The sequence below is a fragment of the Aphis gossypii genome, chromosome X (assembly GCF_020184175.1).
Source record: "Aphis gossypii isolate Hap1 chromosome X, ASM2018417v2, whole genome shotgun sequence".
Taxonomy (NCBI): Eukaryota; Metazoa; Arthropoda; class Insecta; order Hemiptera; family Aphididae; genus Aphis; species Aphis gossypii.
The window spans coordinates 33,589,073-33,602,923 of record NC_065533.1 but is presented as its reverse complement, the minus strand read 5'-3'; the positions used below and the strand labels follow the sequence as shown (position 1 = coordinate 33,602,923).

Below are 13,851 nucleotides of genomic sequence, written 5' to 3'. Positions count from 1 at the left end.
ATACGAATAAAGAAGAAGTATCCGTGGGCACAAGGCTGGCCAGGTTATTCGTCGAGAATACAACTATAATCGTAAAGATCAAAAAGCGAAATACAGTCGACGACAACTACATGACGGCACTAATTTTGACAGCTATTTGTATACCGTGGTAGAAAATTGCACGAATAGAAAGACACTAAACCGTCGTCGAATCGATTATTACTGTTATCATTATTAGGTATATTATATTATTATTTATTATTTAACCTACTCTTCGTCTATAATACATGGCTTGAATACTCGGATATGATGTATAATAATATTATATCTACAACCGACCAACCACTTTGGTTCGTGCAAGTAATAATATTAATGCATTACGTTTTTATTTATCATTATCATAATATTATTATATAGACGTACTAATAATACATTATTATTATATTATAATATTATATGCCGGGCGACATTAACGACATGGTGTGAATGCGATATCGTTGTTAAACGGCCGCACGCGTTTGTTGTAATAATTTAATATTATAATAATAAAAATAACTTCGACTTAGAAAGCCGTATTGTACGCTATATAACATAATATCATGATATAATATATGATTGATCCGCGGAGAAAAATTACCTCCCACCACATTCTCTTCTAACGGCTTCCATCGCCGTTGACTGTCGGGTTGTAATAATATTATGTTACTATAATTTATCGTGTTGGCCTAAAATATTATTGTTAATATCTTTTTTTTTTTTAATTCGATCAAACCGTTTCGACTTGCCTGTCTCTCGCCAGTCGAGAAACTTCGTGTTAACGCGTTATAATGATAATATTAATAATATACACCGGTCGCGTCCATAATATGATATGACACTATGACAGTATACCCATACCGTCGTAATCCGGAAATTTTTAGTCGATATAATAATAATAATATAATAGTGCAACACTATAATATTATAATGTATAGGTACAGGTTGTGTATATTATACCGATTACCGACGCGGTGACCGTGGTGACGATTTCCCAGCGAAAATCGCAAGTTGCCGATATTATACATTATACTATTATATTACAGACGAAACGTCGTGAAAACCGCATACGATTTCACCGGTTTTTGCTTTTTGTCCTAGTCTTGGATAGACTATAGACGCAACGATGACTGTCGATCGAACGGAAATCCGAACTGTAATACAATAACAATAGGTAATAATTTCGTAACGCCGCATATAGATCGTGGATTTTATCGATTCCGCAAGAAATTTATAATTTTTTTGAATCATTGATCTTTTTACTATGATATCAAGGGTATAAGTGTATAAATTATAATAATATAATGTAGGTATCATCAAGTTTAAATTATTTTTTAAATTTATTTAGTTTAGAATTTCTATTTCTAGGACACATTTTTATTAACAAAAAAGATATATTGATTCCGCTAGTTTAAAATTTAAAGTTTAATGGAACCAAGAAAACATATAGTCAAAATATATAAGTTTCCAGTACAAAAAGTAAAAATTCCTAATTTTATCAATTGTTTTAAAATTGATATAGAAGCTAATTTATGTCATAAAACAGTTATATTGGTTTGAATGTATTACTTAAAACTGACCATCATTTAAAATTTTGAAAACATAATTGTATTATTTTGTTATTCGTATTTATATTTAATAACATTATATTGATTATTACATTTTAATTTTATTACCTACTTAGACTGCCAAAACCTTACTTTGCACAACCAATATTAAGTTGGTACATCTAAAATAGGTACAGTTAAGATATTTTGATTTCCATACATAAATATTATTATAAGTAGTACGGTATTTGATATTAAGTTTAAATTTTTAATATAGACCACCCTTACTACGAAAATACGCCAAGATTATATATCAGATATCTTCGACTATAGGATTGTAAATAATGTTTATTGACGATGGTATTATTTATACTTTATAATGTAAAATATGACGCATATTTTGATATAAGTATAAATTAGTGTATTTAAAGTAAATATTACAATGTTTGATTTTGACGTAGTGTATATTCGTGTATAGTAAAAGTTATGAATATTTTTGATTTTAGTTTAATATAAAATTAACAGGATAATTTTTAAAGACACCAAGTCTGAGTAAGACGTTCATTATCATTTCAAAAACTATTTACATTTTTAAATTTTTTTTTTTTTTTGATGATTCGTAAAAGTTAAAAAATAGGATTTTTCAAACTTATTTTTTATGTTTTATCATTATAGTTTTTATTTTTTTGAATAACACTGAATATTTTTAATTTAAAATTTAGTTTTAAAAAGGTTTCTGAATATTTTTATGTATAAAACTCGAATTTAATATGAGTACATAATATTATAGTTATAACTTATAAGTACCTATCTAAAGTTTAAATAAGCGAAGTAGAGTAGCACAAGGGTATTCTAAAAACTGATAGTCCACTGATTCATTTATCCAAGCTTTAAATATAATTATATGTAATATGCAATATGCAATAACTAATAATAACGTACACTTTTGTAATTATTCGAATTTTATATAACAAAATATACTCCTAAAAAGATTCTGTTAAGGAATATGAAATGAAATTGTATGTTATCATTCATAAAAGTAAAAACTTAAAGGATTTTTTTTTTTTTTAGAGTTATTATGTCTTCAGCTCGTGTAAATTAAAATATTTTCATACTGTTAATAGTTTTCATAGTAATGCGTGTCAATGTGTTATACGTAAAGATATCAAAAATCATTCTGTATAATATTATGTCGTACGTGTCGTGTCTTTGAGCGACGGTTTGTGAAGTTTATACAGAAGCAGGTCGTAATCATATAATATAGTAATAATATGCGTATTATGGTTATTATACAGTTTGTAGCGTTATCGTTAGACAAGAAATGAAGAATGAAAAAATAAAACAGTATAAAGTATAGTGATGTACAAGGTGTATAGGCAATAAAACCGCGGACCGGCGGTGACTTACTGGGGTCGTTAGTCACTGGGCCATAGTCGACCGGCACCGACGCTCTGTTAGTATTGATAGCAATATTTTCGTTCGTTTTGGCGGAATTTCGGTCGCAACAAACGTATAGGAAGCCACCACAGGTGCTCTCAATGTAACCGGATGCCATCCAGCAAGTTAACAAAAATTCGCAGCTTCCTGTATTGCACAAACTATTGCGCTTGCTGTCTACTTCCAAGTCGGTCCATTCATCTGTGAACATCATCCACCGTCTTCACCTGATCATTTTTTTTACATTTGGTACGGGTCCCGAGGTCTTAAACGTGCTCGTAGCCGATATGGTCGAATGTAATCGTATAATATCATGATATTATAGTCAAGTCGTTATTGTTTTACTATTAGGTATCTTTATATTAATGTTAATAGTTTGATTTAATATTTTATTGTGTTTACAGGGTTGTCGTTTCACGGGGTTGTCGGTGAAAATAAGTCATTTTATGCAGAGTCCGTGTCCTACCAAACTATTATTATTAATTAGTTTTATTTTATTGCGTCCGTGTTAAAAATACAACTGTAAACATTATTGCTATGTCATTACGCTTTCAATATAGGTAGGTACAATAAAATGTTAATAATTTTATTTGTGTGTTTAGTGTCAAGAAATCCTCTGTGTTATAATATATCTACTCATACACATATCTGGAAGCTATAATAGTGTTAATCGTGCGTGTATAATGTAATATAATATTCTAATTTAAATATTATATCAATAATTAATAATTAACTAATTAAAATATTATTAATCTAAATAGAACCACTTTGCATATTATAGTGATAAGTTATGATCACACTCAATACCAACAAATAAATCTGAGAAAATTATAGAAAAGTGAATGGTCAACAAAAGTAAATAACACTTTTAGGTATATATGATAAAATTTAAATATCAATAAGATCTAATATTTTAATAATTAAGAGGACCATATTTTGTTGTCTTACAAACATACAGCATTACAAATTTACGTTTAGTAGAATCAATTGTGTGTTGCCAGATTTAATATTAAAGTCTGAATTGACCTATTATCAAAGTTAAAGGTAAAAAAATTATTTGTGCTTAAGCACAGGCTTTTTTTTCGATATTTAAATTTTAAGCGAGATATGAATATTGTACATCTTACAAGTAAAAATACTCATATTCATAACTTAAACATAAAAATATTGAAAAAAGTTAATCACAGATAATGTTTTTACGTTTAACTATGATAAATGATCAATTAATTTTTGTTATTCTAATATTAAAATAACAGCACACAATTGGTTTTTCTAAACGCAAATTTGTTATGTTATATATGTCTGTAAGACAGAAAACACACATGTGGGGTAAGTTTTCTTAAAGATAAGAATATTATCTAGTAAATCTCATAGGATTTTATTGATATTTTGATTTTAAACGAAAGTCATAATACATAACTATGTAAATCATAGTATGATTTAAAAATGTTTATAACTAGCTTTAAAATTTAGGTATATATCAACAAAAAACCTATAGATGTGCAAGATAATATTATTATTGTTACCTTTAAATTTGAAAATAAGTCGATTCCCTCGAATATTAAAAACAACAACATAAAATTGGTTCTACTGAACGCAGATTCACTATCATCTATGCCTGTGAGACATAGATAACAAGTGGGTTTATTATGCACTTGCAGAAAATAAATACTTGTATTACAAATTTTTTTTACAAATATTCTATCGGAGTCCCGGGAACGATATGCTGCAGGTGATCAACCTGACTCGACTCACTTCTTTTTCCCCACGTGACACGATTTTATTAGTTGATTTCTAAATTAATCATGCACAAAAATACCGGATTTAAACGCTCCAAACTCATTATCTATAGTTACTCACAGTTAATAATATTATATTGTACCTATGTAGGAAATCATAAGGAACATCAATTACATGCCTAACCCACATGGGACGCACAAGTGCAACTCTACACAGTTGTTTATATATTAATATTATATAAGCCCCGGATGAGCAATATATTTTAATCTTTCGGTTCCCGGCGCTTTAGCTTTAGACGCATAATATTGCGTTCCCATGATGGTATATATTCAAACAGCATTTAATCGCTATCTGATTTTACACACACACCTGTACCGGTAGAGATTTGAGCACGAGTGATTATGTGTGCCGTACCCCATTACAATACGCGTTAAATAATATAATATTTGGAGAGGATGCACGATAACAACAACAACAACAATAATAATAATACGTTTGTCCGGGGCTATAGTTTTTGTTGTCACGCCTCATTGTTAGGTACGTATATTATGCCGTAGGTACAACAACATTACACAAACCCAGACGGCTTAACAATAATGATATTGTCGTAACTAAAGTCTCACACACCCCCATTATAATATTATAATATACAGGGTGGTTTGTCGAATATACTTACCCCCATTTTTAATTCTGATTTTTGGATTTTTAAAAAGTGAGTATAATAATATACTTAAGAAGAATTTTCAATAATTTAGATTTTAATGCCAGTATAATCGACCTTTTACTAATAAATAAACGAATATATTGATGTATATAAAAATTTAAATATTCACAGAAGTTATTGAATTGTTTACACTGAAAGTAATAGATTTTAAAAATGGTCTTACAGAAATATAGCAAAGATATCATTTATTTTTTGGGTTGATATTTATCATACTGAAATAGTTTTTAAAAATTAAAATATTTTTTAATTAATACATACACGTATTATAATGAATCAAATATTCTCAAGCGTACAAAATTAAAGAACTAAAAAACTACTCGTTAAAATTCTGATTTAAATTGGTACATAAAAGTTTTCAAAAAAGTCGTCTATACCTACTTTAATAAATTACTAGCCTATATGAATGGGAAATTTTCATTTGAAATAAAAATTGAAAAGTATACAACCATGGGATGATACGGGTTCTTAAATAGATAGTACATAAAAAATCCAATTATCTACGTAAAAATACGGTTTTCAGTTAAGTATATTAAGTATCTACATAATAATAAATCCCAAAAAATCAGAATTTTAATAAATGTGTGTGTATATTCGATGAAACACTCTGTATGTTAAGTAAACACGCACCTGTTTCTAACTACACAATAATATGTATACGGCGTGGAACTGTTGTAATACAATCTATAAAAACCCTTATCCATCAGCGTTCATCGGGCATCAGGAGTGACGGCGGCGAGGTCTCACGGGGAGGTTTTGAATATATTAAATTAATACCATATTGTCGTATGGGGGTGAGAGGTGGTGACTATCGTTGACACCACAATAGATTAAGGATCAAGAATCTCGAGGTCAAGGCACCGTGGCTGGTTTTGGGGTCAAAAATCCCGATCGTCATCGCAGCAGCAGCAGTAACTCTGTTTATAATCTCTGGTGTTCGTCTCGCAGACGACTTAACAATACGTAGGTGGGTAATACCTATTATTATACTATAATGACGCTTGTTTTATTTTATCGATGGCAAAAAAAAAAAAAGGAAACATTTTAAGGACGGTCGTGTGACCATAGAATGTTTTTATTTTTATTTCTATATACACACGGACGACGTCCCGAACCGCGGTCCAAGGGAGAACTACTTCAGTATATCCGCGGTCGGGACGTCGAAGATGGTCGCTAGTCGTGACAGACATAACATTCAACGTATAAAATATTTAAACATTATTATTGTATATAATAAATGTCGTGTTCAATAACTTACAATCCGCCGTCGGTGGAGCAGCAGCGTAGACGACGCGCGACGATCTCGGATGGTAGGGAATCGTGTCCGGAAATCGATGACAGTACCTGTATAATGTTCGCGCGTGTGTCGGCGGACTCGGTTTACGGGAAAAAGCGAAAGCGTACGACGACGGTCCGCCGGTGGGAAATCGAACGTCGCGTGTTTATTTGCCGTTAACTGTTTATTTATCGTTTTGCTATACACCATCTACAGGTATATATAATAATAATAATAACATATTATTATACGCGTATTTTAACGGCCGTCACGATCTTAACTTTGACTTTAACAAGCCGTCATCGCGTCGTCGTAAAAATCGGATACGTGCGTAACGCGTCCGGTAGGAAGATTACGTGAATAACGCGGAGCACACCTGCGGCACTATACCGCGGTATAGACGACGTTGGCGACATGTACGCTTATATAGACACTCACTGCTGTTGCTGCAAGCTGCTGTTGCTGCTACGAATTAATATACACACGACGGCAGCGGCCATATCGGACATGAGTACATTAATTTATTACTATTATTATTATTATCGTCGAGTTGTGTAACGCAATCGAAGACCGGAACGGGTGTGTGTGTGTGTGTGTGATGATCGGCGCAAAAAACCAGCCCGGTGCAGTGTAGGTTGTGTATACACAACACGCGTTAACGGGACAAACCGGTAAGCGTCGCGCGCGGAACCGCTCGACCAGCCGAGCTGCTTTCATATTATATTATTGTATTGTTGTATGTATATAATATAATATTATATAGTTTCGTGCTTACCCATAGGAATATTATTATAATCGTTTCTCTCCGTGATTCGCGCAAGCAAACACGTTTTTCCCCCTTTCGTAATAAAAAATATTATTCTCTCGCATCACTCATTACATTATTATTATTATTATTATTATTATTATTCGCGTCGGTTTATATAACATAATAATATTATCGGCCGTGATTTCGTTTGGACTTATTATTAAAAAAACGATATTACATAAGAGCAGGACACGTACATCAAACCCACCCCACGGTCCCCACATAAATCCCCGACCCCGACCCGTTCCCGCGCCCCCGTCGATATAAGCTCGCTGACACTGACCTTTGACGTCATCGGGCTGCGAGACCAACAGGTCTTGGAGTCCGTTGGGCCCGCCGAACGGCGCTTGCAGCGTTCCCTGGTCCACGGGGTCCCGGAACACGAGCCGGGGACTCCTGGGACCCATGGACGGCGGCGACTGCGGCGGCTGGATCGGGTACTGCGGCAGGTAGCTGAACGGTTGCTGTTGTTGCTGCGACAGGTGGCCGGGCAGCACGGCGGCCGGCGACCACGGGTTGCCGCCGCCGACGATGTTGTTGTACGCGGGCGGCGGGGCGTCGTGCGTGGGCGGGAACCTGAGGTACCGGCGCCGGAACTCGGCCGAACGGTCCCAGGACGTGGCCGCGCCGTTGCGCTTGTAGTGGTACGGGTCGGCCGCGTACCGGTAACGCCGGCGGCGGTTCTGCTGAAGCTGAAGGTCGGCGGCCAGCGTTAGCCCGTGCGGTTGATACCCCGCCCGGTGGTTGTTGTTGTAGTGGTACGGTCGGATCACGCCGTTCGGGTACGCGGCGACCGCGGACCGGCGGAACCGCTTGCGCCGGTACAGCTGCTTGGCGGCCGACGAGCGCGCCAACGAAAAGTCCGCGGCCGTGTCTTCGGCGGCCGTGTTCGCGACGTCCGCGTTCGCGAAGTCCGCCGCAGACGTGTCCGCGTCCGCCGCGGATGTGTCGTCGACGGCGGCGGACCGTCGGTACCGCTTGTACCGGAACAGTTGCTTGTACGTGGACGACTCGGCCGCCTCCGACGACGGGGCCTGACGGCGGAACCGCTTGCGCCGGTACGACTGCTTGGCCGCCACCGAGGCGATCAGCTGCGCGTACAGGTCCCGGTGTCGCGACTGCTTGACGGCCATCTTGAACAACCGTACGTCGTGGTTGCGCTTGTCCCGGCGCGTTTTGGCCTTGTCGGTCAAGCACGTCTTGCACGCGGTCGAGTTGCCGGCGGCGACGGCCGCGGGTTCGGCGACCGCCGTGACGTTCTTCAGTGGATCGTCCACGTACTGCCAGTCCTCCACGTGTTCGTCGAACTTGCTCGGTTTGCCGACCGCCGTCTCGTTGCCGCCACTGTTTGTCAGTGACGATTGCGTCGAGTATTCGGCCCACTGAGACGACGACGACAGCTCGGAAGCAGATATGATGGCCGTTGTTGGCGTTGCCGTGCCGTTGTTGTTGTTGTTGTTGTTGTTATCGGATCCGAGACATCGGTCGGCCAATAGCATCACCACTGCCAATGTGGGCAAAAACACTAGCAAACACCTGTGAAAACAAACGGATTTAACGACCGGTCCTATGTTATAATACTACTGTGTTATGTATATTGGGAAAAAATGCGGAAGTTTGGTAGAAATGTATTATGTCACGTCATTATAAAATATGCTTTAAGTTTAAAAAAAAAAAATTTATTTTTTTTGTTTTTATATAAAATACGTTAATTTTTAACCTAAACGGAAAAAAACGACACAACACACGTCTTCCGTGTCTTGTATACACTTTTGTTTTTCAACTATGATTACACGGCCAAATTCGTTTTTATTAGTGCGAAACGATTTACGAGGCATCCTCTTAATGTTATTAAGACTCGCGGCGTTTCTGTCCATCTCTAAAACTTGTACTCGTAATTATGTTGCCCACACATATTATTATTTATTATAATAGAAGACTTCCGATCAAAGAAACAAACGTTTTAAAATAGATTTGTATTTAAATATTTTTTTTACCATCAAGACAAAATAATCGTACAATTATGTAATCCGTAATAATTTTTTTTAAGGTATCGATCGGTGAAATAAATTTGCGCGTGATTATACAAGGTTTAAAAAAAAATTAGCGTCGAAGTCTGTGAATTGTGAACGTAATTGATACCAAGATTCAATAGATATCTTTAAATGAAAATGATCGCGAAACGATGACACGCATTTTTTACATAAAAATACGAGAATAATATTATAAAAAAATTAGCAAAGTGGTACACTACCACTATTGTATCAGACAAGTTGCATTAGTATGTCTAATGTTATTACTTATTAATTATATTATGTAACTCTCATAATTGATTTTATAATATCGACGCTATATAGGTACTGCATTGTCTGTATGCAAACGAGATAATAATATATTATGTTTATTGTCTATATAATATAGAGTCTACAGATGATGGCGTGGTATTTCGTTAAAATTATTTTTTTCATAATTTTTATGACTTACTATAAACTGTACAACATATAATTTAGAATATCTTTGATTTATATAATATCATATAAAACTTGACACATTTCCAGTCCAACCAAAATTATATTGTATATCAAAATAATATTATATAAGAGGACTATTTTATTGTTTTTTGAGACCTCTTATTTATTACGAATCAGAGGTAAAGCCAATCCCTCGATACATCAGCATACAGACGTCGCAGCACACGGGGTAAAAGTCTTCCAATTTATTATAATAGTTACCTCAGACGGTTGCATCTCTGTGACATGACGAACATGGTACGAATTTTACGAGTTACGAATGACCGGTGTCAACGTGAAAACTCTCCAGCCATTTATTTATGATGTGAAAATTAAATATAATACCTATACGATATTATGTTTTTGGTTGCGTAAAAATTAATTAGAAAAAAAATTAATTAAAACTTTTTTTAAGTTTAGTGAAATGAATAAAAAATGTAGCTTTTGTTTTGAATAGAAAAACACGGTTCCTCGGACACTAATTACAATGATATTACAATTATGAATTGGTTGGAAAATTTAGGGTTTACGTCGAATAGAGCGTTATTCGCGAACTGCTGCAGAAGACGGTTGCGGACCGGAAGACGACGTAGAACCAGTGCTGTGTTCTCGGGCCGGCATGACGGCGCGAGCGGACAGATCGGACTGATGCGTTCGGAATCGGACTTGGCGCTGCTGTTGGCCGCGGACCGTCGCGTCGTCGTCCGGACGAAACTCCCACCACCGCCGACGTCGAGCGCAGTGTCGACGGCGGGGCGGCGACAGACGGAAAAAAATAAGAATAAAAAATTGAGGAAAAGGGGGAAAAAACCACCGTCGTGCCTTTAACAGCAGGACTAGCCCGTGTGCCCAGAAACACGAAAGGAACGACGGAGACGAGGAGAAGACGAAGGAGAAGGAGAAGGAGAAAAATAAGAAGAGGAATACGAGAATAACAGAAGAAGAAGAGAACGCGCGCGCACTCGCACACACAAGTGAAAACCACTTTCATTTGTTATAAACTTTCTTTTGCAAGGTCAACCGAGGACCGGCATTGAAAATCCGAACTCCCTCCACCCCCACGCTCGTCCTGCTACCCTACCCACCCGGCCACGCGCGTATATATTACCTACCTATTACTTTACGCTGCTACGGCTCCGCTCGCGTATAATAATAATATTATTATTATACTCATCGCCGCCGTCTGTTACGACACACACCAGACCGGCTGTTATATTATTATTATAGCAGGAAAGACTACGTGAGTGTGTATACTTCTGTCTCTATATCGTGTGTGCACACAACACGCGAGTATACGATTTTCGTAAACACTTTCACTGTGTGAGTATATACAATATATAATAATATAATGTTATGATAATATGATACTCGCGTGGTACCTATATATATATATGTATATTATATTAATTACTGTAGGTACGTGTATTGTAATGATAATTTACTGTTATACGCGCACACAGTATAATATAATATAATATAATATGTATATATTTTAGTCAGGACTTGAGGGCTGCACCCGAGGGTGCCAGAGTCAAAAAATTTTACCCATGACATAATAGACACCTACATCATATGAGCAAATTGTAAAATTTTAGTTTTTAAATATACTACATTTTATACTACATCTATCTACTTCATTTTACCTACCTATAATATTTGTGACTCCTTTCTCAAAGTATTACAATAATATATGGTATCTCTTCCAGAATCAGCCAACGGCTTTATCCAATCTTCACATTATTGTTACATGTTACAATGATACCTATTGTTTAATATTTTAGTATTAACGACTGATGGTGGCCTTCCAATAAGTCGCTAGGGAGGCAGCTGCCCACCTTGCTCCCTTCGTAAACACGCCTATATGTACAAACGTACAACATATAGCAAAGAGCATTTTACGTGGTCGAGAACTACGAGGGCTGTACGTTCAACAACTTCATTTTCATATAATAAAAATGAAAACATTGACTGTGCAACGTTGTTTTTAATTTTTTGATATCACTTATACAAAAAAAGTTCTTATCGTTTCGAAATCCATGATTTTTGTGTTTTTCAAGCTTGAATAACTTTTTTGTAGTTCTGATAACGAAAAAATAAAAACGATGTTGTACAATCCAAAATCTCCTCTTTCTAGTATCAAAATTTGGTTACTTGAACTACAGCCTTAGTGGTCCTTGTTGCTTTTTATTATGTTCTATACATTCGTAAGACGGATACAACATTTGCGGGCGTGAATCGTGTTTTCATTCAGACCACACAATAATTATACATTTATACATATATTTATGTATTTATGTTGTAGTTGTATTAGATACTCGACTTCGTCCTGGTTAAAATTAATTTGTCGTTTTCTTTATTTTGTTTCAATTGAAATAAATTAATAAAATATAAACACTGCGATTACAATAAATAATTTTATGATTTATCACATCTAATTTCTAGACGCGTATTTTTGATGTATTAATCTACTTTATTTTAAATTTTTGCTTTGCATCCATGAACACTGTAATGGTTCATGAAATTTGAATATAGATTTCAATTTATACACTGAACTTGACTTTGCGTTTGCCCCATCTTATTCGCAAAATGGTTTAAGATTTTTCGGTTTTTTTGTTAAGTATGAAATACACAGGACTTTTAAAGGACTATTGTACGTTCAAGAACATATATTTTCTTAAATTTCTCCGGAAGGTTGGAATGAAAATTGACCATTTGTATTTAAATATACGATGTAAGTATACTTATATCAATCATGTGGTTTGCACTGTAGGTACTAAGGTACTGAAAGTAGTTGATGTGTAGATCCGAAATTTGTTAGTGGTAGACACAGAATTATGACTTACGAGTAGACGGTGGACTGTAGGACAGCAAGGTCTTTTGTAACAACCGAACTATATAATCGACGCGGATCAATAATAATAATAATGAATATAATACTAAAATAAATTATACATTATTAGTATTCGGTCTCAATAATGCAATCGTGAGAAATAGCGCGAAACACGAGCGCATAACGACGGATAGCGACGGATTCAATTTGATCGAATTGAATATGTCATGATGTTTATTTCGTGCATTATTAAATATTATGTAAAAGAATCAAAAAACAATTACTTATTCAACTATAATTTAAAAATTAATAAATACAAGTACCACTATAATTTTGAATTATTCTTAATCTAATATATTTTATTTTATTCAATAATAATACCAATAGAAGCTAAAATAAATAAATAATTAATATAGGCTTATAGTTTTTATGGTATTTTTCGAGTTTCACAACATTATTATTGTCTTCTATAAATATTAAAAATAATCGTTATTAAATTTATAGTACAACACGTTTCTTGATATAAACTCATGCTACCAGAAAATTAAACCAGATCAACAAGAACTACTTAATTAAAATGTTAATATCTAAAAATCATTTTTTAAATTTAGTTTTTAGCATCAAGAAATACATTTTTATACCATATAATCTTATTAGCATTGGATTAAATATTTCTTTAAAAAAATATGTAATTATGTACGTGCTGTATATATTTAGAGATTATATAGATAGTTTAGCACAAATATTTAACAGTAGGTATATAATATCATTAAGAAACTTTTTGTCAGAATAAGAGACATTAAAACAAAAAAATAGTGTTTGTGCCTTTTTCAATTTTCCATTCGAACACTTATATGTACTTCTATTTTGTTCTATATAGGTATAATTATAGTTATTGGCTATCCATTCTTTAATTTCTACATAAGAACACAATTTAACGACAGACGTGTGCGTTAAATTCACAAGG

The 13,851-nt window shown here is 34.8% G+C and overlaps 1 protein-coding gene across 2 annotated transcripts in view; it reads right to left on the bottom strand.

Annotated features, from left to right (window-relative positions):
• LOC114132454 (uncharacterized) overlaps nt 1–10,753 on the bottom strand; it is a 31,336-nt gene extending 20,583 nt beyond the window's left edge. Inside the window, exons 1-3 of one of the 2 annotated variants that reach the window (XM_050205526.1) lie at nt 10,277–10,753; nt 7,828–9,080; nt 2,970–3,200 (exon numbers count right to left, since the gene is read on the bottom strand). In XM_050205526.1, coding sequence (XP_050061483.1) covers nt 2,970–3,200; nt 7,828–9,080; nt 10,277–10,311 — 1,519 coding nt within the window. In that variant the 5' untranslated portion in view covers nt 10,312–10,753. The remainder of the gene's footprint in view (nt 1–2,969; nt 3,201–7,827; nt 9,081–10,276) is intronic. The other variant, XM_050205527.1, reaches the window with a different exon arrangement.
• Nucleotides 10,754–13,851: the final 3,098 nt, after the last annotated feature.